We start from the raw sequence: 27,604 nt of genomic DNA on the forward strand, positions 1-27,604 counted from the left end.
AAGATCACCCTCATCCTCCTGCGCTCCAAGGAATAGAGAACCTCTCCCTACAGCTCACACCCTATAGTCATGGCAACATCCTTGTAAATCTTCGCTGAACCATTTCAAGCTTGACAATATCTTTCCTACAACATGGTGCCCAGAACTGAACGCAATATTCTAATAGCGGTCTCACCAATGTCTTGTACAACTGCAGCATAACCTCCCAACATCTATACTCAATACTCTGACTGATGAAGGCCAATGTGCCAAAATACTTTTTTACCACCTTATCTACCTGCGACTCGACCTTCAAAAAACCATGCACCTGAATTCCTAGATCCCTCTGCTCTACTACACTGCAGAGGCCTACTATCTTAATATCATAACCATACTTTATTAGCCAAGTATGTTTTGCAACATACGAGGAATTTCATTTGCCATAATGTCATAACAATAAAAAGCAACAGAACACTCAAAACACATTTTAACATGAACATCCACCACAGTGATTCCTCCACATTCCTCGCTGTGTATATCCTGCCCTTGTTAGACGTCCTAAAATGCAACACGTCACACTTTTCTGTATTAAATTCCAACTTCCTGAGGTCTAGAGATGCAATAGCTCAGACTCTAAATGTCTCAAAACGAATTCTTTAATGAATTAACATTCTGTATGAAGTTGGACAATACATCTGAAAATAATATTCCAATAATGATCCATTTCCCATGACCAGTTTTCTTTTCTTGCTAGAATTCATGAAATTCCAGACATGTATTCCATATGTAGCCGAGAAGGTTTGCTCTATATTCTCCTTTTTCCAGGCAATATAGAACTTCCCCCAGCTTGAACATGGGATTGGGTAGAACCGGCTTGAGATCCATAAAGAGATGCCATTGCATTCTGTGCCCGTGAAGGCAGCTAGATTATCTATCCGGCACCATCTTTTTAGCACACGGGTAATCAGTCGAGGTCCTTGTTGACCCCACACATGTCCAATGAAATTGACTACAAAATCTTCCATGCAATTCCATATAAAAGGATGGTGCTTATGATGGAAACCCAATGCTGCATTGTTGACTACTCCTGCATGCTCTTGGCAAGTAAAGTTAGCAAATGGAATTGACCTCAATGATATAATGTCAGTATCCAGGTAGATGCCCCCGAACTTCCACAACAGTGCTAATCTACAGCCATCAGCAAGCACATGGGGCCAAAACTTCTCCTTTTCTGGATTTACCTATAAGGAGAGAGTAATATTAGTTCTCACATTTAACTTGTAGCTTTTCCAATTCTGCAGCCCAGTACAAGGTCTCCAGGCATTGCTGATTCTCATTCTATCAAGGGATGATTATATTATTTTGTTACTTTCAAGTAGAATTCCTGGCATGAATCTGTATCCATCCAGCACATTACACACAAACCTTATGACCACAATAATTACTCCTCGCCACCTTAATGGTGAACACACATGGGCACAGGAATGTTAGAACAAGATTGTGCGACCAGTTGATGCACCTGTCAAGTGGCAAAAACTCTTTCAAGGATGGGTTGGAACACCAACTTTTCCAGGGTCCGGGATTGCGGAGAGACAAGTGCTGTTCTCCGTCTTCTCCTGTGAGAAAATGCATATTTATTGCAGCAGAGCTCCTGGGCATTGATCAGGATTCAGAGTCACTGCTGCAGGGAATGTGCCTCCATTTCCTTCTTGTTGGATATGCAACTGTGGAATGGCACTGGGACAAACCCCTCGCGTCAACAGCTCAAATTCAGCAGTTGGGGCTGCGCATATTAAATTATTTCCACTCCCATCACATTGGTCTGTTACTTCCTTCCACCTTCCTTTTCAGTCCTGGACACCTGGAGCCGAGAAGGCTTGCACAGTTCTGGGAAGGAGAGTGCACAAATACATGGAGATAAAGAACAGGCACAGAAATAGAAACCAGGAAGAAATGTTCGTGGGATAGTGAAACGTCTTGTCGGACTGTGCAAGTTTTATTGGAGAGCAAAGAAATTTCCATTGCTGCACCAATGTAGAATTTAAAATCAACGTATTATGCTACGTGGACATAATTGCTGTCGGCTTTTCAGGCTAATGGTGCTCTTTTCTCTGTATATGCCATTGACAATGCAGATCGTGCAGTGGGAGGAGGTTTCCCACTGAGGCCACTTCATCACATTTACACTGTCAACCAGCCCTTGAATCTGCTCAAGGTTTCACAGGTGTTCGTTTATTCCTAATGACCAAGTGTGTGTTAGAGTGGGCGGAGATTTGTAGCCTGGCCGTTGGTCAGTGAAAATTGAATTAAGTTCTTATTGAAGACAATGGGGCCAGAGTTGCAAGCGCATTTAATTGTCAAATTTACCAACAACAGAACAATGAAATTCTTACTTGCTGCAGTCTTACAAGCCCATTAACCTAATACGCACAAATAAATATGTGCACACAATTAAAGATGTAATAATAGCACAAGTTAATAATCAGTAATACAAAGTAACCATACAGTGCAAAACCAAAGTCCATAATTCAACTTAAAACAAAGTCTATAGAAGGTCATTGGTGCTCAGGGGAGGACTATGTAATATCGTGCAGTGTTCAAGAGCGTGATGGTTGCTGGGGAAGAACCTGGTGGCCAGGGTTTTCAACCTCCTGTTACTTCTTCCGATGGTAGCAGCGAGATGAGAGCTTTTCGAGGCAGCACCTCCTATAGATTATGTCAATGGTGATGGACCAGAAAATCTGTAACAGTGGACCAGCACCACTGTTCAAATTATCCACTCACTTTAGGTTGGGCTCCGATACATTAGGTGCCTCCCTTCCTACACCGAGATACGAGAATTCCCCACTGAGATGTTAACTCAATCCCAGCTCTGCTTTCTCAGCTCGCTGTAAAGATTCTAAAGCGCTATTTTAATATTAATAGATGATTTATCCTGGGCGACCCGCACTGTATCCATCCCTCAATCAACGTCTCTTCCACCCAACCTCTGGTTACTCTCACACCACTGCAAGCGAGAGCTTACTGTGCCCCATCATGTCCCGCCATCAAAGAATACGCTTGAAAAGTACTCTACTGAGAACAAGATGATTCCTGCTGTCTGGAATGTGAAAACCACAGCACGAATCTTCAGCTTCCTTCTCCCGACACCAACACTATTTTATGCAAGAATTACAATGTATTTTAATGGACCGGGTTAAAGCAATTGCATTATGCGTTCCTCGCCTAAAAATATTAAACTAGCAGAGGGATATGGGCCAAATGCAGGCAAGTGGGTCCAGTGCAGATGGGACATGTTGGTCGGTGTGGGCACGTTCGGCCGAAGGGCCTGTTGTTTTACGCCGTAGGACTCTTTAACTAATTGGGTTCTTTAGAAAACAATTTACCACATCGCTCAATTAAATATACACGAGCTGCAAAGCAGAGAGCTACAAAGCTACAGACAAAATCCATGTGTCGGAATGAACTACAGATGCTGGTTTACACTGAAGATAGACACAAAATGCTAGAGTAACTCTGGGACAGGCAGCTTCTCTGGGTGAAAGGAATGAGTGATGTTTCGGGTCGAGATCCCTCTTCAGACTTCGGCTTTTTGTTTCTATTTTTGGTTTAAACCAGCATCTGTAATTGTTTCCGACAATGGCCCTGAACCAGGTTTGCCGGACACGCTGACACCGACAGTGCGAGTTCTTTCCTGGGCATTGAATGTTGTTGGCAGATTCAAAGGGCAATGCGGAAATGGTGAGGGATCTGTCAGCATCGTGATAGAGGGAGCTTTGCCGACCCACGCGGGCTCCTCGGGGCAAGGGAGAATGTCACAGTGTGTGTTGTGGACCGTGCAGAGCCGCAGCAGTCCCGACACTCAAAGCGGGGGAATGCAGAACAATCCAATAGACAATAGACAATAGGTGCAGGAGGAGGCCATTCGGCCCTTCGAGCCAGCACCGCCATTCAATGTGATTATGGCTGATCATTCTCAATCAGTACCCTGTTCCTGCCTTCTCCCCATACCCCCTGACTCCGCTATCCTTAAGAGCTCTATCTAGCTCTCTCTTGAATGTATTCAGAGAATTGACCTCCACTGCCGTCTGAGGCAGAGAATTCCACAGATTCACCACTCTCTGACTGAAAAAGTTTTTCCTCATCTCAGTTCTAACTGTCCTACCCCTTATTCTTAAACTGTGGCCCCTTGTTCTGGACTCCCCCAACATTGGGAACATGTTTCCTGCCTCTGACGTGTCCAACCCCTTAATGATCTTATACGTTTCGATAAGATCTCCTCTCATCCTTCTAAATTCCAGTGTATACAAGCCTAGTCGCTCCAGTCTTTCAACATATGATAGTCCTGCCATTCCGGGAATTAACCTACGCTGCACGCCCTCAATAGCAAGAATATCCTTCCTCAAATTTGGAGACCAAAACTGCACACAGTACTCCAGGTGCGGTCTCACTAGGGTCCTGTACAACTGCAAACCTGTGGTGTTTGGTGATGAGTTTCTTCGCGGAATTATTTGGTAAAACTGTGAGGTCTTATTCTCAGCCGCATCACGAGAGTTATTGAGCAAACCCCTTAATTCTCATCAGGTCACTTATATTCTACAGCTCCTCTACTTTTCAAACAACCAATTTACTTATGCGAATGAATGTCATAAGTGTTCGTTACCTTTTGGTACCAGCCTTCCAGCGGCGTGTCTTTAAACAGTTCAGTGGGATTTAAAGGTAGAATGATGACATTCTTCATTGACGAGAGTAAAGGGATGCCTCTGTATTCAGGCTGTGGATACTGGCTCAGGTTTCCACTGAACCCCTTCATGAAGTAGTAGATTTGTTTATCTGGGTTGTGACGAGCAGCGGACTCCACTGAACGCATCGCCAACTGCTTCGGCTCCACATTGTTAGTCGATTCCACAAACATAATCCCGGCGTTAGTGGTTATATTCTTTGGACCAGTTTTATATTTTACTAGACCGAGTGGGCCCGTTGGGCCCGTCCTCGTAGGGTTTCCATTGTAACCGGGAGGGGAGGAAAGGGGGAGGGTTGGGGGAGGGAAGGGGGAGGGAGGAGGGGGGGAGGGGAGGGGGGAGGGAGAGGGGAGGGAGGGGGTAGGGGGGAGGGAGGGGGAGAGGGGGGGATGGGAGGGGGAGGGGAGGGGGGAAGGGAGGAGGGAAAGGGGGGAGGGAGAGGGGAGGGAGAGGGGAGGGAGGTGGGTAGGGGGGAGGGAGGGGGACCTCCCCTTTTCCCAGTACCCCTCTTTCCCCGTTGGGCCCGTCCTCGTAGGGTTTCCATTGTAACCGGGAGGAGGGGAGGGCGGGAAGGGGGAGGGAGGGAGGAGGGAGGTGTGGAGGGAGGAGGGGAGGGGAGGGAGGGGGGAGGGGAGGGAGGGGGGTAGGGGGGAGGGGAAGGGGGGAGGGAGGGGGACCTCCCCTTTTCCCAGTACTCCTCTTTCCCCGTTGGGCCGGTCCTCGTAGGGTTTCAATTGTAACCGGGAGGGGGGGAGGGAGGGTGGAAGGAGGGGGGAGAGGGATGGAAGGGTGGAGGGAGGGGGGGAGGGATTGGGGAGGGAGGGAAGGAGGGAGGGGGGAGTTAGGGGGGAGGGGGGAGGGAGTTGGGGAGGGAGGGGGAGGAGGGGGGGAGGGAGTGGGGATGGAGGTGGGAAGGAGGGGGGATGAAGGGGTTGAGGGGGGAAGGGGGACCTCCCCTTTTCCCAGTACCCCTCTTTCCCCGTTGGGCCCGTCCTCATAGGGTTTCCATTGTAACCGGGAGGGGGGAGGGAGGGAGGTGTGGAGGGAGGAGGGGAGGGGGAGGGAGGGGGGAGGGGAGGGGGGAAGGGGAGGGGGGAAGGGGGGAGGGAGTAGGGGGAGGGGAGGGAGGGGGATCTCCCCTTTTCCCAGTACCCCTCTTTCCCCGTTGGGCCCGTCCCCGTAGGGTTTCCATTGTAACCGGGAAACACTTGCCCCGGTGGCCCACGAGCATAGGGGCCCAATGCTGATCTGTGTATGTTAAGTGACTTGCAATTAAAAAAAATACTTTAAAAAAAGATAAGTGCTTTTTAAGTGCTTGTTTTGAAACATTCGCGGTCACATAGTGCTTCTCACTGCGATCTGTTAGTGGTGCTTTTCGAAACAATGTAGCACCCATCTCAAACAAGCATTGGGAGGATGGGAGGGAGGGAAGGGGAGGGAGGGAGGAGAGAGGTGTGGAGGGATGGGGGAAGGGGAGGGGGGAACGGGGGGAAGGGGGAGGGAGAGGAGAGGGAGGGGGGATGGGATGGGGGAAGGGGGGAGGGAGGGGGACCTCCCCTTTTCCCAGTACCCCTCTTTCCCCGTTGGGCCCGTCCTCGTAGGGTTTCCATTGTAACCGGGAGGAGGGGAGGGAGGGAGGAGGGAGGTGTGGAGGGAGGAGGGGAGGGGGAAGGGGGAGGGAGAGGGTTAGGGGGGAGGGGGAGGGGAGGGGAGGGAGGGGGACCTCCCCTTTTCCCAGTACCCCTCTTTCCCCGTTGGGCCCGTCCCCGTAGGGTTTCCTTTGTAACCAGAAGGGGGGAGGGAGGGTGGAAGGAGGGGGGAGGGGGAGAGGGATGGAAGGGTGGAGGGAGGGGGGGAGGGATGGAGGGAAGGAGGGAGGGGGGGGAGTTAGGGGAGGAGGGGTGAGGGAGGTGGGGAGGGAGTTGGGGAGGAGGGGTGGAGGGAGTGGGGATGGAGGTGGGAAGGAGTGGGGAGGAAGGGGTTGAGGGGGGAAGGGGGGGGAGGGAGGGAATAGGGGCCCCATGCTGATCTGTGTATGTTAAGTGACTTGCACAACTTTAAAAAACTGGCAGTTGCCTTTCGCAACAATGTTGCAACAATCTCACACAAGCATTGTGACGTCACAAGCTGAAGATGTAAATTTAAAACCGAGCTGATCTCTCATTGGTGCACGGGTGCCATTGTGACATCACGCGCTGAAGCCCCTTCAAGAAAAGGGTTAGAAATGAAAATTAAACTTTAATATCTCTCTAGCTTTAAAAAGGCAGCTTCAATTTGAACGAAAGTACTTACAATAGTTGCCCATGTTAATGGTGAATATGGCGGTACAAAAATCGTAGCGCTTTGGTGTACCGTCAGGGAGGAGTAGGGTTTGTAAGTTATGGACAGAAACTCTTCGGAATCTTTGCGTACATACACATATACATACGGAATGTTGGACCGCAGAGTTTTAGTAGTATACTAGACCGAGTGGGCCCGTTGGGCCCGTCCTCGTAGGGTTTCCATTGTAACCGGGAGGGGAGGAAAGGGGGAGGGTTAGGGGAGGGAAGGGGGAGGGAGGAGGGGAGGGAGGGGAGGGGGGAGGGGGGAAGGGGGGAGGGAGAGGGGAGGGAGGGGGGTAGGGGGGAGGGAGGGGGGAGAGGGGGGGATGGGAGGGGGGAGGGGGGAAGGGAGGAGGGAAGGGGGGAGGGAGAGGGGAGGGAGGTGGGTAGGGGGGAGGGAGGGAGGGGGACCTCCCCTTTTCCCAGTACCCCTCTTTCCCCGTTGGGCCCGTCCTCGTAGGGTTTCCATTGTAACCGGGAGGACGGGAGGGCGGGAAGGGGGAGGGAGGGAGGAGGGAGGTGTGGAGGGAGGAGGGGAGGGGAGGGAGGGGGGAGGGGAGGGAGGGGGGTAGGGGGGAGGGGGAGGGAGAGGGGAGGGGGGAGGGGAGCGGGAAGGGGGGAGGGAGGGGGACCTCCCCTTTTCCCAGTACTCCTCTTTCCCCGTTGGGCCCGTCCTCGTAGGGTTTCCATTGTAACCGGGAGGGGGGAGGGAGGGAGGAGGGAGGTGTGGAGGGAGGAGGGGAGGGTGAGGGAGGGGAGGGGGAGGGGGGAAGAGGGGTAGGGGGGAGGGGAGGGAGGAGGGGAGGGAGGGGGAACTCCCCTTTTCCCAGTACCCCTCTTTCACCGTTGGGCCCGTCCCCGTAGGGTTTCCATTGTAACCGGGAGGGGGGGAGGGAGGGTGGAAGGAGGGGGAGAGGGGTGGAAGGGTGGAGGGAGGGGGGGAGGGAGTGGGGGAGGGTCGGATGGAGGGAAGGAGGGAGGGGTGAGTTAGGGGCTGAGTGGTGATGGAGGTTGGGATTGAGGGGGGAGAGAGTCGGGATGGAGGTGGGAAGGAGGGGGGAGGAAGAGGTTGAGGGGGAAGTGGGACCTCCCCTTTTCCCAGTACCCCTCTTTCCCCCACCACCAAGCCCCCACCGCAACGACCCCTGTTGTCCCCCTACCCAGTCCCCATTCTCAGACCCCCCCCCCATTCTCTTGGAATAAAAAAAAATACTTTTTTAAAAAAAGTGCTTTTTAATTGCTTGTTTTGAAACATTCGCGGTTAAGTGCTTTTTAAAAAAACATTCGCGGTTAAGTGCTGGTTTTGAAACATTCGCGGCTACTTAGTGCTTCTGTCAGTTGCTTTTCGAGGGAGGGAGTAGGGAGGTGTGGAGGGGGGAGGGGAGGGGGAGGGGAGGGGGAGGGGAGGGGGGAAGGGAGGAGGGAGAGGGGAGGGAAGGGGGTAGGGGGGAGGGGTAGGGAGGGGGGAGGGGGGAAGGGGAGGGAGGGGGGAAGGGGAGGGGGAGGGAGGGGGGGAGGGAGAAGGGAGGGAGGGGGGAGGGAGGGGAACCTCCCATTTTCCCAGTACCCCTCTTTCACCATTGGGCCCGTCCTCGTAGGGTTTCCATTGTAACCGGGAGGAGGGGAGGGAGGGAAGGGGGAGGGAGGGAGGGAGGAGGGAGGTGTGGAGGGAGGAGGGGAGGGGGAGGGGAGGGGGGGAGGGGGGAAGGGGGGAGGAGGGAGGGAGAGGGGAGGGAGGGGGGGAGGTAAGGGGGAGAGGGGGGAAGGGGGAGGGAGGGGGATCTCCCCTTTTCCCAGTACCCCTCTTTCCCCGTTGGGCCCGTCCTCGTAGGGTTTCCATTGTAACCGTGAGGAGGGGAGGGAGGGAAGGGGGAGGGAGGGAGGAGGGAGGGGTGGAGGGAGGAGGGGAGGGGAGGGAGGGGGAGGGGAGGGAGGGGGGAGGGGGAGGGAGGGGAAGGGGGGAGGGGAGGGGGAAGGGGGTAGTGAGGGGGACCTCCCCTTTTCCCAGTACCCCTCTTTCCCCGTTGGGCCCGTCCTCGTAGGGTTTCAATTGTAACCGGGAGGGGGGAGAGAGGGTGGAAGGAGGGGGGAGGGGGAGAGGGATGGAAGGGTGGAGGGAGGGGGAGGGATTGGGGGAGGGAGGGATGGAGGGAAGGAGGGAGGGGGGAGTTAGGGGGGAGGGAGTTGGGGAGGAGGGGGGGAGGGAGTGGGGATGGAGGTGGGAAGGAGGGGGGATGAAGGGGTTGAGGGGGGAAGGGGGACCTCCCCTTTTCCCAGTACCCCTCTTTCCCCGTTGGGCCCGTCCCCGTAGGGTTTCCATTGTAACCGGGAGGGGGGAGGGAGGGTGGAAGGAGGGGGGAGGGGGAGAGGGATGGAATGGTGGAGGGAGGGGGGAGGGAGTGGGGGAGGGTGGGATGGAGGGAAGGAGGGAGCGGGGGAGTTAGGGGCTGAGTGGTGATGGAGGTTGGGATTGAGGGGGGAGGGAGGGGGGAGGGAGTGGGGATTGAGGTGGGAAGGAGGGGGGAGGAAGGGGTTGAGGGGGGAAGTGGGACCTCCCCTTTTCCCAGTACCCCTCTTTCCCCGTTGGGCCCGTCCCCGTATAGTTTCCATTGTAACCGGGAGGGGGGGAGGGAGGGTGGAAGGAGGGGGGAGGGGGAGAGGGATGGAATGGTGGAGGGAGGGGGGAGGGAGTGGGGGAGGGTGGGATGGAGGGAAGGAGGGAGGGGGGGGAGTTAGGGGCTGAGTGGTGATGGAGGTTGGGATTGAGGGGGGAGGGAGGGGGGGAGGGAGTGGGGATGGAGGTGGGAAGGAGTGGGGAGGAAGGGGTTGAGGGGAGAAGGGGGGGGGGAGGGAGGGAATAGGGGCCCCATGCTGATCTGTGTATGTTAAGTGACTTGCACAACTTTAAAAAACTGGCAGTTGCCTTTCGCAACAATGTTGCAACAATCTCACACAAGCATTGTGACGTCACAAGCTGAAGATGTAAATTTAAAACCGAGCTGATCTCTGATTGGTGCACGGGTGCCATTGTGACATCACGCGCTGAAGCCCCTTCAAGAAAAGGGTTAGAAATGAAAATTTAAACTTTAATATCTCTCTAGCTTTAAAAAGGTAACTTCAATTTGAACGAAAGTACTTACAATAGTTGCCCACGTTAATGGTGAATATGGCGGTACAAAAATCGTAGCGCTTTGGTGTACCTTCAGGGAGGAGTAGGGTTTGTAAGTTATGGACAGAAATTCTTCGGAATCTTCCGTACATACACATATACATACATACATACGGAATGTTGGACCGCAGAGTTTTAGTAGTATACTAGACCGAGTGGGCCCGTTGGGCCCGTCCTCGTAGGGTTTCCATTGTAACCGGGAGGGGAGGAAAGGGGGAGGGTTGGGGGAGGGAAGGGGGAGGGAGGAGGGGAGGGGAGGGGGGGAGGGGAGGGGGGAGGGAGAGGGGAGGGAGGGGGTAGGGGGGAGGGAGGGGGAGAGGGGGGGATGGGAGGGGGAGGGGAGGGGGGAAGGGAGGAGGGAAAGGGGGGAGGGAGAGGGGAGGGAGGTGGGTAGGGGGGAGGGAGGGGGACCTCCCCTTTTCCCAGTACCCCTCTTTCCGCGTTGGGCCCGTCCTCGTAGGGTTTCCATTGTAACCGGGAGGAGGGGAGGGCGGGAAGGGGGAGGGAGGGAGGAGGGAGGTGTGGAGGGAGGAGGGGAGGGGAGGGAGGGGGGAGGGGAGGGAGGGGGGTAGGGGGGAGGGGAAGGGGGGAGGGAGGGGGACCTCCCCTTTTCCCAGTACTCTTTCCCCGTTGGGCCGGTCCTCGTAGGGTTTCAATTGTAACCGGGAGGGGGGGAGGGAGGGTGGAAGGAGGGGGGAGAGGGATGGAAGGGTGGAGGGAGGGGGGGAGGGATTGGGGAGGGAGGGAAGGAGGGAGGGGGGAGTTAGGGGGGGGGGGGAGGGAGTTGGGGAGGGAGGGGGAGGAGGGGGGGAGGGAGTGGGGATGGAGGTGGGAAGGAGGGGGGATGAAGGGGTTGAGGGGGGAAGGGGGACCTCCCCTTTTCCCAGTACCCCTCTTTCCCCGTTGGGCCCGTCCTCATAGGGTTTCCATTGTAACCGGGAGGGGGGAGGGAGGGAGGTGTGGAGGGAGGAGGGGAGGGGGAGGGAGGGGGGAGGGGAGGGGGGAAGGGGAGGGGGGAAGGGGGGAGGGAGTAGGGGGGAGGGGAGGGAGGGGGATCTCCCCTTTTCCCAGTACCCCTCTTTCCCCGTTGGGCCCGTCCCCGTAGGGTTTCCATTGTAACCGGGAAACACTTGCCCCGGTGGCCCACGAGCATAGGGGCCCAATGCTGATCTGTGTATGTTAAGTGACTTGCAATTAAAAAAAATACTTTAAAAAAAGATAAGTGCTTTTTAAGTGCTTGTTTTGAAACATTCGCGGTCACATAGTGCTTCTCACTGCGATCTGTTAGTGGTGCTTTTCGAAACAATGTAGCACCCATCTCAAACAAGCATTGGGAGGATGGGAGGGAGGGAAGGGGAGGGAGGGAGGAGAGAGGTGTGGAGGGATGGGGGAAGGGGAGGGGGGGAACGGGGGGAAGGGGGAGGGAGAGGAGAGGGAGGGGGGATGGGATGGGGGAAGGGGGGAGGGAGGGGGACCTCCCCTTTTCCCAGTACCCCTCTTTCCCCGTTGGGCCCGTCCTCGTAGGGTTTCCATTGTAACCGGGAGGAGGGGAGGGAGGGAGGAGGGAGGTGTGGAGGGAGGAGGGGAGGGGGAAGGGGGAGGGAGAGGGTTAGGGGGGAGGGGGAGGGGAGGGGAGGGAGGGGGACCTCCCCTTTTCCCAGTACCCCTCTTTCCCCGTTGGGCCCGTCCCCGTAGGGTTTCCTTTGTAACCAGAAGGGGGGAGGGAGGGTGGAAGGAGGGGGGAGGGGGAGAGGGATGGAAGGGTGGGTGGAGGGAGGGGGGGAGGGATGGAGGGAAGGAGGGAGGGGGGGGAGTTAGGGGAGGAGGGGTGAGGGAGGTGGGGAGGGAGTTGGGGAGGAGGGGTGGAGGGAGTGGGGATGGAGGTGGGAAGGAGTGGGGAGGAAGGGGTTGAGGGGGGAAGGGGGGGGAGGGAGGGAATAGGGGCCCCATGCTGATCTGTGTATGTTAAGTGACTTGCACAACTTTAAAAAACTGGCAGTTGCCTTTCGCAACAATGTTGCAACAATCTCACACAAGCATTGTGACGTCACAAGCTGAAGATGTAAATTTAAAACCGAGCTGATCTCTCATTGGTGCACGGGTGCCATTGTGACATCACGCGCTGAAGCCCCTTCAAGAAAAGGGTTAGAAATGAAAATTAAACTTTAATATCTCTCTAGCTTTAAAAAGGCAGCTTCAATTTGAACGAAAGTACTTACAATAGTTGCCCATGTTAATGGTGAATATGGCGGTACAAAAATCGTAGCGCTTTGGTGTACCGTCAGGGAGGAGTAGGGTTTGTAAGTTATGGACAGAAACTCTTCGGAATCTTTGCGTACATACACATATACATACGGAATGTTGGACCGCAGAGTTTTAGTAGTATATAGATAGATAGATAGACTAGACCGAGTGGGCCCGTTGGGCCCGTCCTCGTAGGGTTTCCATTGTAACCGGGAGGGGAGGAAAGGGGGAGGGTTAGGGGAGGGAAGGGGGAGGGAGGAGGGGAGGGAGGGGAGGGGGGAGGGGGGAAGGGGGGAGGGAGAGGGGAGGGAGGGGGGTAGGGGGGAGGGAGGGGGGAGAGGGGGGGATGGGAGGGGGGAGGGGGGAAGGGAGGAGGGAAGGGGGGAGGGAGAGGGGAGGGAGGTGGGTAGGGGGGAGGGAGGGAGGGGGGACCTCCCCTTTTCCCAGTACCCCTCTTTCCCCGTTGGGCCCGTCCTCGTAGGGTTTCCATTGTAACCGGGAGGACGGGAGGGCGGGAAGGGGGAGGGAGGGAGGAGGGAGGTGTGGAGGGAGGAGGGGAGGGGAGGGAGGGGGGAGGGGAGGGAGGGGGGTAGGGGGGAGGGGGAGGGAGAGGGGAGGGGGGAGGGGAGCGGGAAGGGGGGAGGGAGGGGGACCTCCCCTTTTCCCAGTACTCCTCTTTCCCCGTTGGGCCCGTCCTCGTAGGGTTTCCATTGTAACCGGGAGGGGGGAGGGAGGGAGGAGGGAGGTGTGGAGGGAGGAGGGGAGGGTGAGGGAGGGGAGGGGGAGGGGGGAAGAGGGGTAGGGGGGAGGGGAGGGAGGAGGGGAGGGAGGGGGAACTCCCCTTTTCCCAGTACCCCTCTTTCACCGTTGGGCCCGTCCCCGTAGGGTTTCCATTGTAACCGGGAGGGGGGGAGGGAGGGTGGAAGGAGGGGGAGAGGGGTGGAAGGGTGGAGGGAGGGGGGAGGGAGTGGGGGAGGGTCGGATGGAGGGAAGGAGGGAGGGGTGAGTTAGGGGCTGAGTGGTGATGGAGGTTGGGATTGAGGGGGGAGAGAGTCGGGATGGAGGTGGGAAGGAGGGGGGAGGAAGAGGTTGAGGGGGAAGTGGGACCTCCCCTTTTCCCAGTACCCCTCTTTCCCCCACCACCAAGCCCCCACCGCAACGACCCCTGTTGTCCCCCTACCCAGTCCCCATTCTCAGACCCCCCCCCCATTCTCTTGGAATAAAAAAAAATACTTTTTTAAAAAAGTGCTTTTTAATTGCTTGTTTTGAAACATTCGCGGTTAAGTGCTTTTTAAAAAAACATTCGCGGTTAAGTGCTGGTTTTGAAACATTCGCGGCTACTTAGTGCTTCTGTCAGTTGCTTTTCGAGGGAGGGAGTAGGGAGGTGTGGAGGGGGGAGGGGAGGGGGAGGGGAGGGGGAGGGGAGGGGGGAAGGGAGGAGGGAGAGGGGAGGGAAGGGGGTAGGGGGGAGGGGTAGGGAGGGGGGAGGGGGGAAGGGGAGGGAGGGGGGAAGGGGAGGGGGAGGGAGGGGGGGAGGGAGAAGGGAGGGAGGGGGGAGGGAGGGGAACCTCCCATTTTCCCAGTACCCCTCTTTTCACCATTGGGCCCGTCCTCGTAGGGTTTCCATTGTAACCGGGAGGAGGGGAGGGAGGGAAGGGGGAGGGAGGGAGGGAGGAGGGAGGTGTGGAGGGAGGAGGGGAGGGGGAGGGGAGGGGGGGAGGGGGGAAGGGGGGAGGAGGGAGGGAGAGGGGAGGGAGGGGGGGAGGTAAGGGGGAGAGGGGGGGAAGGGGGAGGGAGGGGGGATCTCCCCTTTTCCCAGTACCCCTCTTTCCCCGTTGGGCCCGTCCTCGTAGGGTTTCCATTGTAACCGTGAGGAGGGGAGGGAGGGAAGGGGAGGGAGGGAGGAGGGAGGGGTGGAGGGAGGAGGGGAGGGGAGGGAGGGGGAGGGGAGGGAGGGGGGAGGGGGAGGGAGGGGAAGGGGGGAGGGGAGGGGGAAGGGGGTAGTGAGGGGGACCTCCCCTTTTCCCAGTACCCCTCTTTCCCGTTGGGCCCGTCCTCGTAGGGTTTCAATTGTAACCGGGAGGGGGGAGAGAGGGTGGAAGGAGGGGGGAGGGGGAGAGGGATGGAAGGGTGGAGGGAGGGGAGGGATTGGGGGAGGGAGGGATGGAGGGAAGGAGGGAGGGGGGGAGTTAGGGGGGAGGGAGTTGGGGAGGAGGGGGGGAGGGAGTGGGATGGAGGTGGGAAGGAGGGGGGATGAAGGGGTTGAGGGGGGAAGGGGGACCTCCCCTTTTCCCAGTACCCCTCTTTCCCCGTTGGGCCCGTCCCCGTAGGGTTTCCATTGTAACCGGGAGGGGGGAGGGAGGGTGGAAGGAGGGGGGAGGGGGAGAGGGATGGAATGGTGGAGGGAGGGGGGAGGGAGTGGGGGAGGGTGGGATGGAGGGAAGGAGGGAGCGGGGGAGTTAGGGGCTGAGTGGTGATGGAGGTTGGGATTGAGGGGGGAGGGAGGGGGGAGGGAGTGGGGATTGAGGTGGGAAGGAGGGGGGAGGAAGGGGTTGAGGGGGGAAGTGGGACCTCCCTTTTCCCAGTACCCCTCTTTCCCCGTTGGGCCCGTCCCCGTATAGTTTCCATTGTAACCGGGAGGGGGGGAGGGAGGGTGGAAGGAGGGGGGAGGGGGAGAGGGATGGAATGGTGGAGGGAGGGGGGAGGGAGTGGGGGAGGGTGGGATGGAGGGAAGGAGGGAGGGGGGGAGTTAGGGGCTGAGTGGTGATGGAGGTTGGGATTGAGGGGGGAGGGAGGGGGGGAGGGAGTGGGGATGGAGGTGGGAAGGAGTGGGGAGGAAGGGGTGAGGGAGAAGGGGGGGGAGGGAGGGAATAGGGGGCCCCATGCTGATCTGTGTATGTTAAGTGACTTGCACAACTTTAAAAAACTGGCAGTTGCCTTTCGCAACAATGTTGCAACAATCTCACACAAGCATTGTGACGTCACAAGCTGAAGATGTAAATTTAAAACCGAGCTGATCTCTGATTGGTGCACGGGTGCCATTGTGACATCACGCGCTGAAGCCCCTTCAAGAAAAGGGTTAGAAATGAAAATTTAAACTTTAATATCTCTCTAGCTTTAAAAAGGTAACTTCAATTTGAACGAAAGTACTTACAATAGTTGCCCACGTTAATGGTGAATATGGCGGTACAAAAATCGTAGCGCTTTGGTGTACCTTCAGGGAGGAGTAGGGTTTGTAAGTTATGGACAGAAATTCTTCGGAATCTTCCGTACATACACATATACATACATACATACGGAATGTTGGACCGCAGAGTTTTAGTAGTATACTAGACCGAGTGGGCCCGTTGGGCCCGTCCTCGTAGGGTTTCCATTGTAACCGGGAGGGGAGGAAAGGGGGAGGGTTGGGGGAGGGAAGGGGGAGGGAGGAGGGGAGGGAGGGGGGAGGGGAGGGGGGGAGGGGGGAGGGAGAGGGGAGGGAGGGGGGTAGGGGGGAGGGAGGGGGGAGAGGGGGGGATGGGAGGGGGGAGGGGGGAAGGGAGCAGGGAAGGGGGGGAGGGAGAGGGGAGGGAGGTGGGTAGGGGGGAGGAGGGAGGGGACCTCCCCTTTTCCCAGTACCCCTCTTTCCCCGTTGGGCCCGTCCTCGTAGGGTTTCCATTGTAACTGGGAGGAGGGGAGGGCGGGAAGGGGGAGGGAGGGAGGAGGGAGGTGTGGAGGGAGGAGGGGAGGGGAGGGAGGGGGGAGGGGAGGGAGGGGTAGGGGGGAGGGGGGAGGGGGAGGGAGAGGGGAGGGGGGAGGGGAGGGGGAAGGGGGGAGGGAGGGGGACCTCCCCTTTTCCCAGTACTCCTCTTTCCCCGTTGGGCCCGTCCTCGTAGGGTTTCAATTGTAACCGGGAGGGGGGAGGGGGGGTGGAAGGAGGGGGGAGAGGGATGGAAGGGTGGAGGGAGGGGGGGAGGGATTGGGGAGGGAGGGAAGGAGGGAGGGGGGAGTTAGGGGGGAGGGGGAGGGAGTTGGGGAGGGAGGGGAGGAGGGGGGGGAGGGAGTGGGGATGGAGGTGGGAAGGAGGGGGATGAAGGGGTTGAGGGGGGAAGGGGCACCTCCCCTTTTCCCAGTACCCCTCTTTCCCCGTTGGGCCTGTCCTCATAGGGTTTCCATTGTAACGGGAGGGGGGGAGGGAGGGAGGAGGGAGGTGTGGAGGGAGGAGGGGAGGGGGAGGGAGGGGGGAGGGGAGGGGGAAGGGGAGGGGGGAAGGGGGTAGGGGAGGGGAGGGAGGGGATCTCCCCTTTTCCAGTACCCCTCTTTCCCCGTTGGGCTCGTCCCCGTAGGGTTTCCATTGTAACCGGGAGGGGGGGAGGGAGGGTGGAAGGAGGTGGGAGGGGGAGAGGGATGGAGGGTGGAGGGAGGGGGCAGGGAGTGGGGGAGGGTGGGATGGAGGGAAGGAGGGAGGGGGGGAGTTAGGGGCTGAGTGGTGATGGAGGTTGGGATTGAGGGGGGAGGGAGGGGGGGAGCGAGTGGGGATGGAGGTGGGAAGGAGGGGGGAGGAAGGGGTTGAGGGGGGAAGTGGAACCTCCCCTTTTCCCAGTACCCCTCTTTCCCCCACCACCAAGCCCCCTCCGCAACGACCCCTGTTGTCCCCCTCCCCAGTCCCCATTCTCAGACCCCCCCCCATTCTCTCTCTCTCCCCCAGACACACTCTCAGTGCTTTTTTCGAAACACTTGCCCCGGTGGCCCACGAGCATAGGGGCCCAATGCTGATCTGTGTATGTTAAGTGACTTGCAATAAAAAAAAATATTTAAAAAAAGATAAGTGCTTTTTAAGTGCTTGTTTTGAAACATTCGCGGTCACATAGTGCTTCTCACTGCGATCTGTTAGTGGTGCTTTTCGAAACAATGTAGCACCCATCTCAAACAAGCATTGGGAGGATGGGCGGGAGGGAAGGGGAGGGAGGGAGGAGAGAGGTGTGGAGGGAGGGGGGGAAGGGGAGGGGGGAACGGGGGGAAGGGGGAGGGAGAGGAGAGGGAGAGGGGATGGGATGGGGGAAGGGGGGAGGGACGGGGACCTCCCCTTTTCCCAGTACCCATCTTTCCCCGTTGGGCCCGTCCTCGTAGGGTTTCCATTGTAACCGGGAGGAGGGGAGGGAGGGAGGAGGGAGGAGGGAGGTGTGGAGGGAGGAGGGGAGGGGGGAAGGGGGAGGGAGAGGGTTAGGGGGGAGGGGGAGGGGGGGAGTGGAGGGGAGGGAGGGGGGACCTCCCCTTTTCCCAGTACCCCTCTTTCCCCGTTGGGCCCGTCCCCGTAGGGTTCCCTTTGTAACCAGAAGGGGGAGGGAGGGTGGAAGGAGGGGGGAGGGGAGAGGGATGGAAGGGTGGAGGGAGGGGGGGAGGGATGGAGGGAAGGAGGGAGGGGGGGGAGTTAGGGGAGGAGGGGTGAGGGAGGTGGGGAGGGAGTTGGGGAGGAGGGGGGAGGGAGTGGGGATGGAGGTGGGAAGGAGTGGGGAGGAAGGGGTTGAGGGGGGAAGGGGGGGAGGGAGGGAATAGGGGCCCCATGCTGATCTGTGTATGTTAAGTGACTTGCACAACTTTAAAAAACTGGCAGTTGCCTTTCGCAACAATGTTGCAACAATCTCACACAAGCATTGTGACGTCACAAGCTGAAGATGTAAATTTAAAACCGAGCTGATCTCTCATTGGTGCACGGGTGCCATTGTGACATCACGCGCTGAAGCCCCTTCAAGAAAAGGGTTAGAAATGAAAATTTAAACTTTAATATCTCTCTAGCTTTAAAAAGGTAGCTTCAATTTGAACGAAAGTACTTACAATAGTTGCCCATGTTAATGGTGAATATGGCGGTACAAAAATCGTAGCGCTTTGGTGTACCGTCAGGGAGGAGTAGGGTTTGTAAGTTATGGACAGAAACTCTTCGGAATCTTCCGTACATACACATATACATACATACATACGGAATGTTGGACCGCAGAGTTTTAGTAGTATACTAGACCGAGTGGGCCCGTTGGGCCCGTCCTCGTAGGGTTTCCATTGTAACCGGGAGGATGGGAGGGAGGGAAGTGGGAGGGAGGGGGGGAGGGGAGGGTGGAGTGGAGGGGGGAGGGGAGGGGGAAGGAGGGGAGGGGGATGGGGAGGGAGAGGGGAGGGAGGGGGGTGGGGGGAGGGTCTATTTTACTTTAAAATAAACAGCGTTCTTTGTTGAAAAGGAAATAAACTTATCTATAGAGCATCAGCTTTTTTAAAATAAATAAAATCAAACTTAATGAAAATCACATTCCTCATTTTAAATAAATGTCTTTGTTATAAATGAAATCAAACAGCGGGAGAGGCGACGGCGACTACACCTCCCGGCGGTCAGCGCTGCTGGGACGGGAGGGAGGGAGGGATGAGGGAGGGAGGAGAGTGGGGAGGGAGGGGTACCTCCCCTTTTCCCAGTACTCTTCTTTCCCAAACCACCAAGCCCCCTGTTGTCCCCCTCCCCAGTCCCCATTCTCAGACCCCCCCATTCTCTCTCCCCCAGATACACTCTTACTCTCCCCCCCCCTTTCCCCAGCACACCCCTTTCCCCGTTGGGCCCGTCCTCGTAGGGTTTCCATTGTAACCGTGAGGCAGGGAGGGAGGGGGGAGGGAGGGAAGAGGGAGGTGTGGAGGGAGGAGGGGAGGGGGAGGGAGGGGGAGGGGGGAAGGGGGGGAGGTGGAGGGAGGGGGGAGGGAGAGGGGGAGGGGTGGGGGGAAGGGGTGAGGGTGGAAGGGGGAGGGAGGGGGACCTCCCCTTTTCCCAGTACCCCTCTTTCCCCGTTGTGCCCGTCCTCGTAAGGTTTCCATTGTAACCGGGAGGGGAGTGGGGGGGAGGGAAGGGAGGAGGGAGGTGTGGAGGGGGAGGGGGAGGGGGAGGGGGGAAGGGGCAAGGGGGAGGGAGAGGGGGAGGGAGGGGGTAGGGAGGGGGGAAGGGGGGAGGGAGGGGGACCACCCGTTTTCCCAGTACCCCTCTTTCCCCGTTGGGCCCGTCGTCGTAGGGTTTCCATTGTAACCGGGAGGAGGGGAGGTAGGGAAGGGGGAGGGAGGGAGGAGGGAGGTGTGGAGGGAGGAGGGGAGGGGGAGGGAGGAGGGGAGGGGGAGGGGAGGGGGAAGGGGGAGGAGGGAGAGGGGAGGGAGGGGGGTAGGGGGGAGGGAGGAGGGAGGTGTGGAGGGAGGAGGGGAGGGGGAGGGAGGGGGAGGGGAGGGGGGAGGGAGAGGGGGAGGGGGAGGAAGGGAGCATGTAAGGGGGAGGGAGGGGGACCTCCCCTTTTCCCAGTACCCCTCTTTCCCCGTTGGGCCCGTCCTCGTAGGGTTTCCATTGTAACCGGGAGGAGGGGAGGGAGGGAAGGGGAGGGAGGGAGGAGGGAGGTGTGGAGGGAGGAGGGGAGGGGAGGGAGGGGGTAGGGGGGAGGGGGAGGGAGGGGGGAGGGGAGGGGGAAGGGGGAAGGGAGGGGGACCTCCCCTTTTCCCAGTACCCCTCTTTCCCCGATGGGCCCGTCCTCGTAGGGTTTCAATTGTAACCGGGACGGGGGAGGGAGGGTGGAAGGAGGGGGGAGAGGGATGGAAGGGTGGAGGGAGGGGGGAGGGATTGGGGAGGGAGGGATGGAGGGAAGGAGGGAGGGGGGGAGTTAGGGGGAGGGGGAGGGGGGAGGGAGTTGGGGAGGGAGGGGGAGGAGGGGGGAGGGAGTGCGGATGGAGGTGGGAAGGAAGGGGTTGAGGGGGGAAGGGGGACCTCCCCTTTTCCCAGTACCCCTCTTTCCCCGTTGGGCCCGTCCCCGTAGGGTTTCCATTGTAACCGGGAGGGGGGAGGGAGGGTGGAAGGAGGGGGGAGGGGGAGAGGGATGGAAGGGTGGAGGGAGTTGGGAGGGAGTGGGGGAGGGTGGGATGGAGGGAAGGAGGGAGGGGGGGAGTTAGGGGCTGAGTGGTGATGGAGGTTGGGATTGAGGGGGAGGGAGGGGGGGAGGGAGTGGGGATGGAGGTGGGAAGGAGGGGGGAGGAAGGGGTTGAGAGGTGAAGTGGGACCTCCCCTTTTCCCAGTACCCCTCTTTCCCCGTTGGGCCCGTCCTCGTAGGGTTTCCATTGTAACCGGGAGGAGGGGGAGGGAGGGAGGAGGGAGGTGTGGAGGGAGGAGGGGAGGGGGGAAGGGGGAGGGAGAGGGTTAGGGGGGAGGGGGAGGGGGGAGGGGAGGGGAGGGAGGGGGACCTCCCCTTTTCCAAGTACCCCTCTTTCCCCGTTGGGCCCATCCCCGTAGGGTTTCCTTTGTAACCAGAAGGGGGGAGGGAGGGTGGAAGGAGGGGGGAGGGGGAGAGGGATGGAAGGGTGGAGGGAGGGGGGGAGGGATGGAGGGAAGGAGGGAGGGGGGGGGAGTTAGGGGAGGAGGGGTGAGGGAGGTGGGGAGGGAGTTGGGGAGGAGGGGGGGAGGGAGTGGGGATGGAGGTGGGAAGGAGTGGGGAGGAAGGGGTTGAGGGGGGAAGGGGGGGAGGGAGGGAATAGGGGCCCCATGCTGATCTGTGTATGTTAAGTGACTTGCACAACTTTAAAAAACTGGCAGTTGCCTTTCGCAACAATGTTGCAACAATCTCACACAAGCATTGTGACGTCACAAGCTGAAGATGTAAATTTAAAACCGAGCTGATCTCTCATTGGTGCACGGGTGCCATTGTGACATCACGCGCTGAAGCCCTTCAAGAAAAGGGTTAGAAATGAAAAATTTAAACTTTAATATCTCTCTAGCTTTAAAAAGGTAGCTTCAATTTGAACGAAAGTACTTACAATAGTTGCCCATGTTAATGGTGAATACGGCGGTACAAAAATCGTAGCGCTTTGGTGTACCGTCTGGGAGGAGTAGGGTTTGGCCCCTTCAAGAAAAGTGTTAGAAATGAAAATTTAAACTTTAATATCTCTCTAGCTTTAAAAAGGTAGCTTCAATTTGAACGAAAGTACTTACAATAGTTGCCCAGGTTAATGGTGAATATGGCGGTACAAAAATCGTAGCGCTTTGGTGTACCGTCTGGGAGAGTAGGGTTTGTAAGTTATGGACAGAAACTCTTCGGAATCTTTGCGTACATACACATATACATACGGAATGTTGGACCGCAGAGTTTTAGTAGTATATAGATAGATAGATAGATTATCTGAGCTGGTGTCAAGGTATTGCCAGCGGTAGACTGATAGATTCTGTAGTAAATGAACAGAGTACCACCAAGTGTGAGCATGAGAACGAGCAAACAACCCTTGTTCCAGGCCAACATGGTGGGGCTCCGAAATGTTTCTTTCCAGGCTACTGGAAAACAAATTGTAGGATACATTTACGGAATCACTTTACTCACAGAATCACATGTTATGTCACCCCCACGGAAAGAGACCATTCGGTATTTCACGTTCATGCCGGCGCTCTGAAAGTGTGACCCCCCCTCCCCTCCCCTCCCCTCCCCTCCCCTGCCCTCACCCGATACGGTCTTTCCTCTCAGACACTGATCTAGCTCTCACCCGGAATACAACAGCGGAATCCACCTCTTCATCTACAGTATATACTTACCCTGGTGAACTAATCCTCCTGATTACCACAACTTATTGTCCTAAAGTTAATCAGGGTTTCGGACGAGAAGCCAAATAATCCTTCACCTGTTGGCCATCACCCAAAGTGAGAATTAATTGGACGTGATAATAAAGGCGGATAGGACTGATTCCAATGTCCTAGAAATTTGAATCCCTCCCCATTGTACCATTTTCCAAGCCATGTATTCATCTGTGGAAATAAAAATGGTGCAAGGGGGAGGGATTCAAATTTCTAGGACATTGGAACCAGTTCTGGGACCAGTACAAATACCTGAGCCGAAATGGAACCAATGTCCTACGGCTGTTTGCTAGTGCTGTCGGGGAGGATTTAAACTAATGTGGCAGGGGGATGGGAGCATGAGCAGAGAGACAGACGTGGGTAAAATGAGGGTAGAAGCAATAGGTAGCAAGGTGAAAAGTAAAAGTGGCAGGCAGACAAATCCAGGGCAAAGATCAAAAAGGACCACTTTGCAACATCATTATATAAGGGGCAGGAGTGTTATAAAAACAAGCCTGAAGGCGTTGTGTCTCAATGCAAGGAGTATTCGGAATAGTTATTAATTATTATGATATAGTTGGGATTACGGAGACATGGCTCCAGGGTGACCAAGGCTGGGAGCTCAACATCCAGGGATATTCTATATTCAGGCAGGATAGACAGAAAGGAAAAGGAGGTGGGGTAGCATTGCTGGTTAGAGAGGAGATTAACGCAATGGAAAGGAAGGACATTAGCTCGGAGGATGTGGAATCGATATGGGTAGAGCTGCGAAACACTAAGGGGCAGAAAACGCTAGTGGGAGTTGTATACAGGCCACCTAACAGCAGTAGTGAGGTTGGGGATGGCATCAAGCAGGAAATTAGAAATGCGTGCACCAAAGGTGCAGCAGTTATAATGGGTGACTTCAATCTACCTATAGATTGGGTGAACCAAACTGGCGGGGGTGCTGAGGAAGAGGATTTCTTGGAATGTTTGCGAGATGGTTTTCTAAACCAACATGTCGAGGAACCAACGAGAGAGCAGGCCATTCTAGACTGGGTATTGAGTAATGAGGAAGGGTTAGTTAGTAGTCTGGTTGTGCGAGGCCCCTTGGGCAAGAGTGAACATAATATGGTGGAGTTCTTCATTAGGATGGAGAGTGACAAAGTCAATACAGAAACAAGTGTTCTGAACTTAAAGAAAGGTAACTTTGAGGGTATGAGGTGTGAATTGTCCAAGATAGACTGGCAATTGATGCTGAAAGGGTTGACGGTGGACATGCAATGGAAGGCATTTACAGCAAGTGTTCATCCCAGTTTGGGAAAAGAACAAACCAGGAAAGGTAGTGCATCCGTGGCTAACAAGGGAAATCAAGGATAGTATTAAAACAAAAGATGAAGCATACAGATTAGCCAAAAAAAGTAGCATACCAGAGGAATGGGAGAAATTCAGAGTCCAGCAGAGGAGGACAAAGGGCTTAATTAGGAAAGGGGAAATAGATTATGAGAGAAAACTGGCAGGGAACATAAAAACTGACTGCAAAAGCTTTTATAGATATGTGAAGAGAAAAAGATTAGTTAGGACAAATGTAGGTCCCTTGCAGTCGGAAACAGGTGAATTGATCATAGGGAACAAGGAGATGGCAGACCAATTGAACAAATACTTTGGTTCTGTCTTCACTAAGGAAGACATAAACAGTCTGTCGGAAATAGCGGGGGACCGGGGGTCTAATGAGATGGAGGAACTGAGGGAAATCCAGGTTAGTCGGGAAGTGGTGTTAGGTAAATTAAATGTATTAAAGGCAGATAAATCCCCAGGGCCAGATAGGCTGCATCCCAGAGTGCTTAAGGAAGTAGCCTCAGAAATAGTGGATGCATTAGTGATAATTTTTCAAAACTCTTTAGATTCTGGAGTAGTTCCTGAGGACTGGAGGGTAGCTAATGTAACCCCACTTTTTAAAAAGGGAGGGAGAGAGAAAATGGGGAATTATAGACCAGTTAGCCTAACATCGGTAGTGGGGAAAATGCTAGAGTCAGTTATTAAAGATGTGATAGCATCACATTTAGAAAGTGGTGAAATCATCGGACAAAGTCAGCATGGATTTACAAAAGGCAAATCATGTCTGACGAATCTTATAGAATTTTTCGAGGATGTAACTAGTAGAGTGGATAAGGGAACACCAGTCGATGTGTTGTATCTGGACTTTCAGAAGGCCTTCGAATAGGTCCCACATAGGAGATTGGTGTACAAACTTAAAGCACATGGTATTGAGGGTTCATTGTTGAGGTGGATAGAAAATTGGTTGGCGGACAGGAAGCAAAAAGTAGGAATAAACGGGTCCTTTTCGGAATGGCAGGCAGTGACTAGTGGGGTACCACAAGTCTGTAAGGGGTTTCTGCGCCGAGCTTTTGCCCGACCTAAGGTCCCCGTGCCTTGCTCTGATCCCTTGACCAGGCCGTGCACACTGGTTCCCTGTGAGTGGTTCGACCCACTCACCCCTTACGGTTCTAGACACTGGACTTAGATGCTGGAGCTCTTATAGTGCAGAAAAATTCAACCAGACCAGGTTTGAAAACGAGGGTTTAAATGAAAAGGCTTTTATTTAGCGCTTGGGACTATTGTCCATGAATATTTATACATTGCTATATGACATATCTATTAAACACATATTGAATCACATGAATACCTTTGACTTATGAATCACAAAACGCACAGTTCCACAAGACATATACACGAATACCTTTTTCGCTGAATTCTTAAACACACAGTTCTACAAGACATATACATGACTGTAAGATGGGGAACATACGACACATCGCAAAATTGACCAACACATATTTCTTCACACACCCAACGTTTATTCAAACCACCCTCCCCTCTACACTAAACTATGTCCAGGATATGCAGGATTTGGAGTACATGCTCACCATGGGGCTATTACTGGGGTTACTGGCTGTTCGTTTTTCAGTATTTCTCTTCAAGTTGCGTGCCTGTTCCTCTCTCTTGCATCCGTTCTTCTTGCCTGTCGTTTCTTCCTCCTGCGTTCGTTTGACTTCCTTCTCGCGTCCGTTTCTTGGAACCCGGTTTTCTCTGCGTGTCTTGACTCGAGTTTTGACTTGCTTCTTGACTTAAGTTTTTCACCCAAAAGTAGTGGCCAGTTATACTATTTCTGACTCGTCCTATCTCCCGCCAGATCTTGGAATCTTTGTTCAAAAAGATATGTATGAGTTCTTTACTGATCTGCGCTTATGTCCGGGGATACCGGGGATGGCCAGACCGTGTTAATTGGTATTTTGTTGCGAGGTGATGGGTTTAACTGGTTTCCCATCACCTACCAGGTAGTTTTCTATGGGCTATTGTGCCCCCTTAACGAGATGAACTGTTTAGGTCGGCTTGGGGCATTGTGAGTATGCTGATGTCAGCGCCCCAGTGTCTGGACTTCGACCTGGTTTCGTAGGTTTCTGCATGGCCAATACCCATCCATTGTTCTGGCCGTGGCTTTGCAGAAACCTAGAGACTGGGTTGTAAGGTTTTTACTTTTTGTGGCTGGTCACGAGGTCCTGCGGCCATTTTAGGACCCATGGATTGTGACATCCTTTACAAGGACTCCACATTGATGTCGAGTGCCTTCAAATCTCTCTTGCAGACATCCTTGTAACATAGCTGGGGGCGGCTGATGGTTCTCCTCCCAGATGTCAGCTCTCCATAGAGGATGTCTTTTGGAATAAGGCCATCCTCCATGCAGTGGACATGGCCCTGCCACCATAGTCTGCGCTACCTGAGTAGAGTGTACATACTCGGAAGGCCAGCGCGAGACAGAATCTTGGCGTTGGACACTGTCTTGCCAGGATATACCCAGGATACAGCGGATGCTTCAAATGTGGAAGGTGTTGAGTCTTCTCTCCAGTCTGGCATATGTAGTCCATGTCTCACTGCCGTACAGCAGCGTGCTGTTGACACAGGCGTTGTAGACTGCTATCTTTATCTTCACTGTCAGCTTTTGGTTGGTCCACACTCGTTGTGAGGCGAGCGAGAGTTATAGCTGCCTGCCCGATCCTCTTGTCAATCTCTGTGTCCAAGGAGAGGTTGTCGGTGATGGTGGAGTCTAGGTACATAAACTGATGGACGGCATCGAGTTCGTAGTTGTCGATGGTGATGACAGGTGGTACCTCTGTATCCTGTCCCAGGACGTTCGTCTTCTTCAGGCTGATGGTCAGCCCAAAGTCCTTGTAAGCCCGATAGAAGCGGTCCATCAGTGACTGTAGTTTCTGCTGGGTGTGGGACACAACTGCTGCGTCATCGGCGAACAACATGTCTCTGATGAGAGCTTCACGTACTTTTGCCTTGGCTCAGAGGTGGGTGAGGTTGAAGAGGCTGCCTTCTGATCTAGTACGCAGGTAGATCCCCTCTGTTGCAGTGCCGAAGGCATGGTTCAGGAGCAGAGTGAAGAAAATCCCAAAGAGTGTGGGAGCGAGGACGCAGCCTTGTTTGACGCCACTGCGGTTTATCGAAGGGCTCCGAGAAGCTGCCATTGAACTGCACTGTCCTTTTCGTGTTGATGTGGAAGGATTCTATCATGCTCTGCAGTTTTGGTGGGCAGCCGATCTTTGGGAGAGCCTTGAATAGGCCATCTCTGCTGACGAAGTCGAACGCCTTGGTGAGGTCAATGAAAGCATTATACAGGGGCATCCGCTGTTCTTTGCACTTCTCCTGGAGCTGGCGAAGGGAGAAGACCATGTCTACTGTTGATCTTCCAGCTCGGAAACCACACTGTGACTCTGGGTAGACACGTTCTGCCAGCTTCCGCAGAGGGATCAAGATGACCCGAGCAAAATTCTTTGTATTTCTTCTGTTTTTTTTGTTTATTTTTTTGTTGTTTATTTTGTTTTTTAATTGATGTCTTTTAACATGTACGAAATAAAATGATGAAATGAAAAAAAAGAAATGAAAGCCCTTGCCGACGATGTTGAGGAGGGTGATGCCTCTGTAGTTGCTTCTCTCGCCCTTTTTCTTGTAGAGGGTAAAGATCATGTTATCCCTCATGTCCTGCGGTACAGTTCTTTCTTGCCAGCACTGGCAGAGGACTTCATGCAAAGGAAGCAGTAAGGCAGTCTTGCAGTGCTTGATCAGGTCAGGGGGAATCCTGTCGCTGCCTCAGGTCTTGCCTAAGGCCAGGCTGTCAATGGCCTTGCTGAGCTCTTCTACTGTTGGCTCTCCATCTAACTTATTCATGGTCAGCAGGCACTCAATGGCATCAAGGGCTGAGGGGGACATGGTGTTCTCTCTTGAGTAGAGGTCGGAGTAGTGCTCCACCCATCTCTCCATCTGCTGGCATTTGTCTGTGATTACTTCCCCAGTGGAGAATTTGAGGGGGGCTGTCTTGCTCTGGACTGGTCCTGGTGCCTTCTTAATGCCATCGTGCATTCCCCTGATGTTCCCTGTTATGGTGGCCGTCTGGATGTCCTCACTGTGTCGCAGTCTGCACTGTGGTAGGAGCGAGTGTGGAGAACGTTCCTGAGGGTGGCACATCTGACTAGGATCAGATCCAGTTGATGCCAATGCTTTGAGCGTGGATGCCTCCAGGAAACCTTAT

General features: G+C 55.3%; 1 protein-coding gene across 1 annotated transcript; it reads right to left on the bottom strand.

Moving 5' to 3' along the window:
- Positions 1-635: 635 nt before the first annotated feature.
- Positions 636-27,285, bottom strand: LOC144599070 (alpha-1,4-N-acetylglucosaminyltransferase-like). The gene is made up of 3 exons (XM_078409793.1): positions 27,177-27,285; positions 4,643-4,941; positions 636-1,220 (listed from the first exon to the last, which is right to left on the bottom strand). Exons 1-3 carry the CDS (start codon positions 27,283-27,285, stop codon positions 636-638), a joined length of 993 nt encoding a protein of 330 aa, XP_078265919.1.
- Positions 27,286-27,604: the final 319 nt, after the last annotated feature.

The sequence above is a fragment of the Rhinoraja longicauda genome, chromosome 13 (genome assembly GCF_053455715.1).
Source record: "Rhinoraja longicauda isolate Sanriku21f chromosome 13, sRhiLon1.1, whole genome shotgun sequence".
Classification (NCBI taxonomy): Eukaryota; Metazoa; Chordata; class Chondrichthyes; order Rajiformes; family Arhynchobatidae; genus Rhinoraja; species Rhinoraja longicauda.

What these genes read in the sequence shown, in the direction of transcription:
- LOC144599070 (XM_078409793.1), bottom strand. Translation starts at nt 27,285, where the DNA reads ATGTCCCCCTCAGCCCTTGATGCCATTGAGTGCCTGCTGACCATGAAT. An exon ending in CATTGACAGCCTGGCCTTAG is followed by an intron (nt 4,942 to 27,176) that starts GCAAGACCTGAG and finishes CACTCGGTCTAG; the next exon opens with TAAAATATAAAACTGGTCCA. An exon ending in TGGAAGGCTGGTACCAAAAG is followed by an intron (nt 1,221 to 4,642) that starts GTAACGAACACT and finishes CTCTCCTTATAG; the next exon opens with GTAAATCCAGAAAAGGAGAA.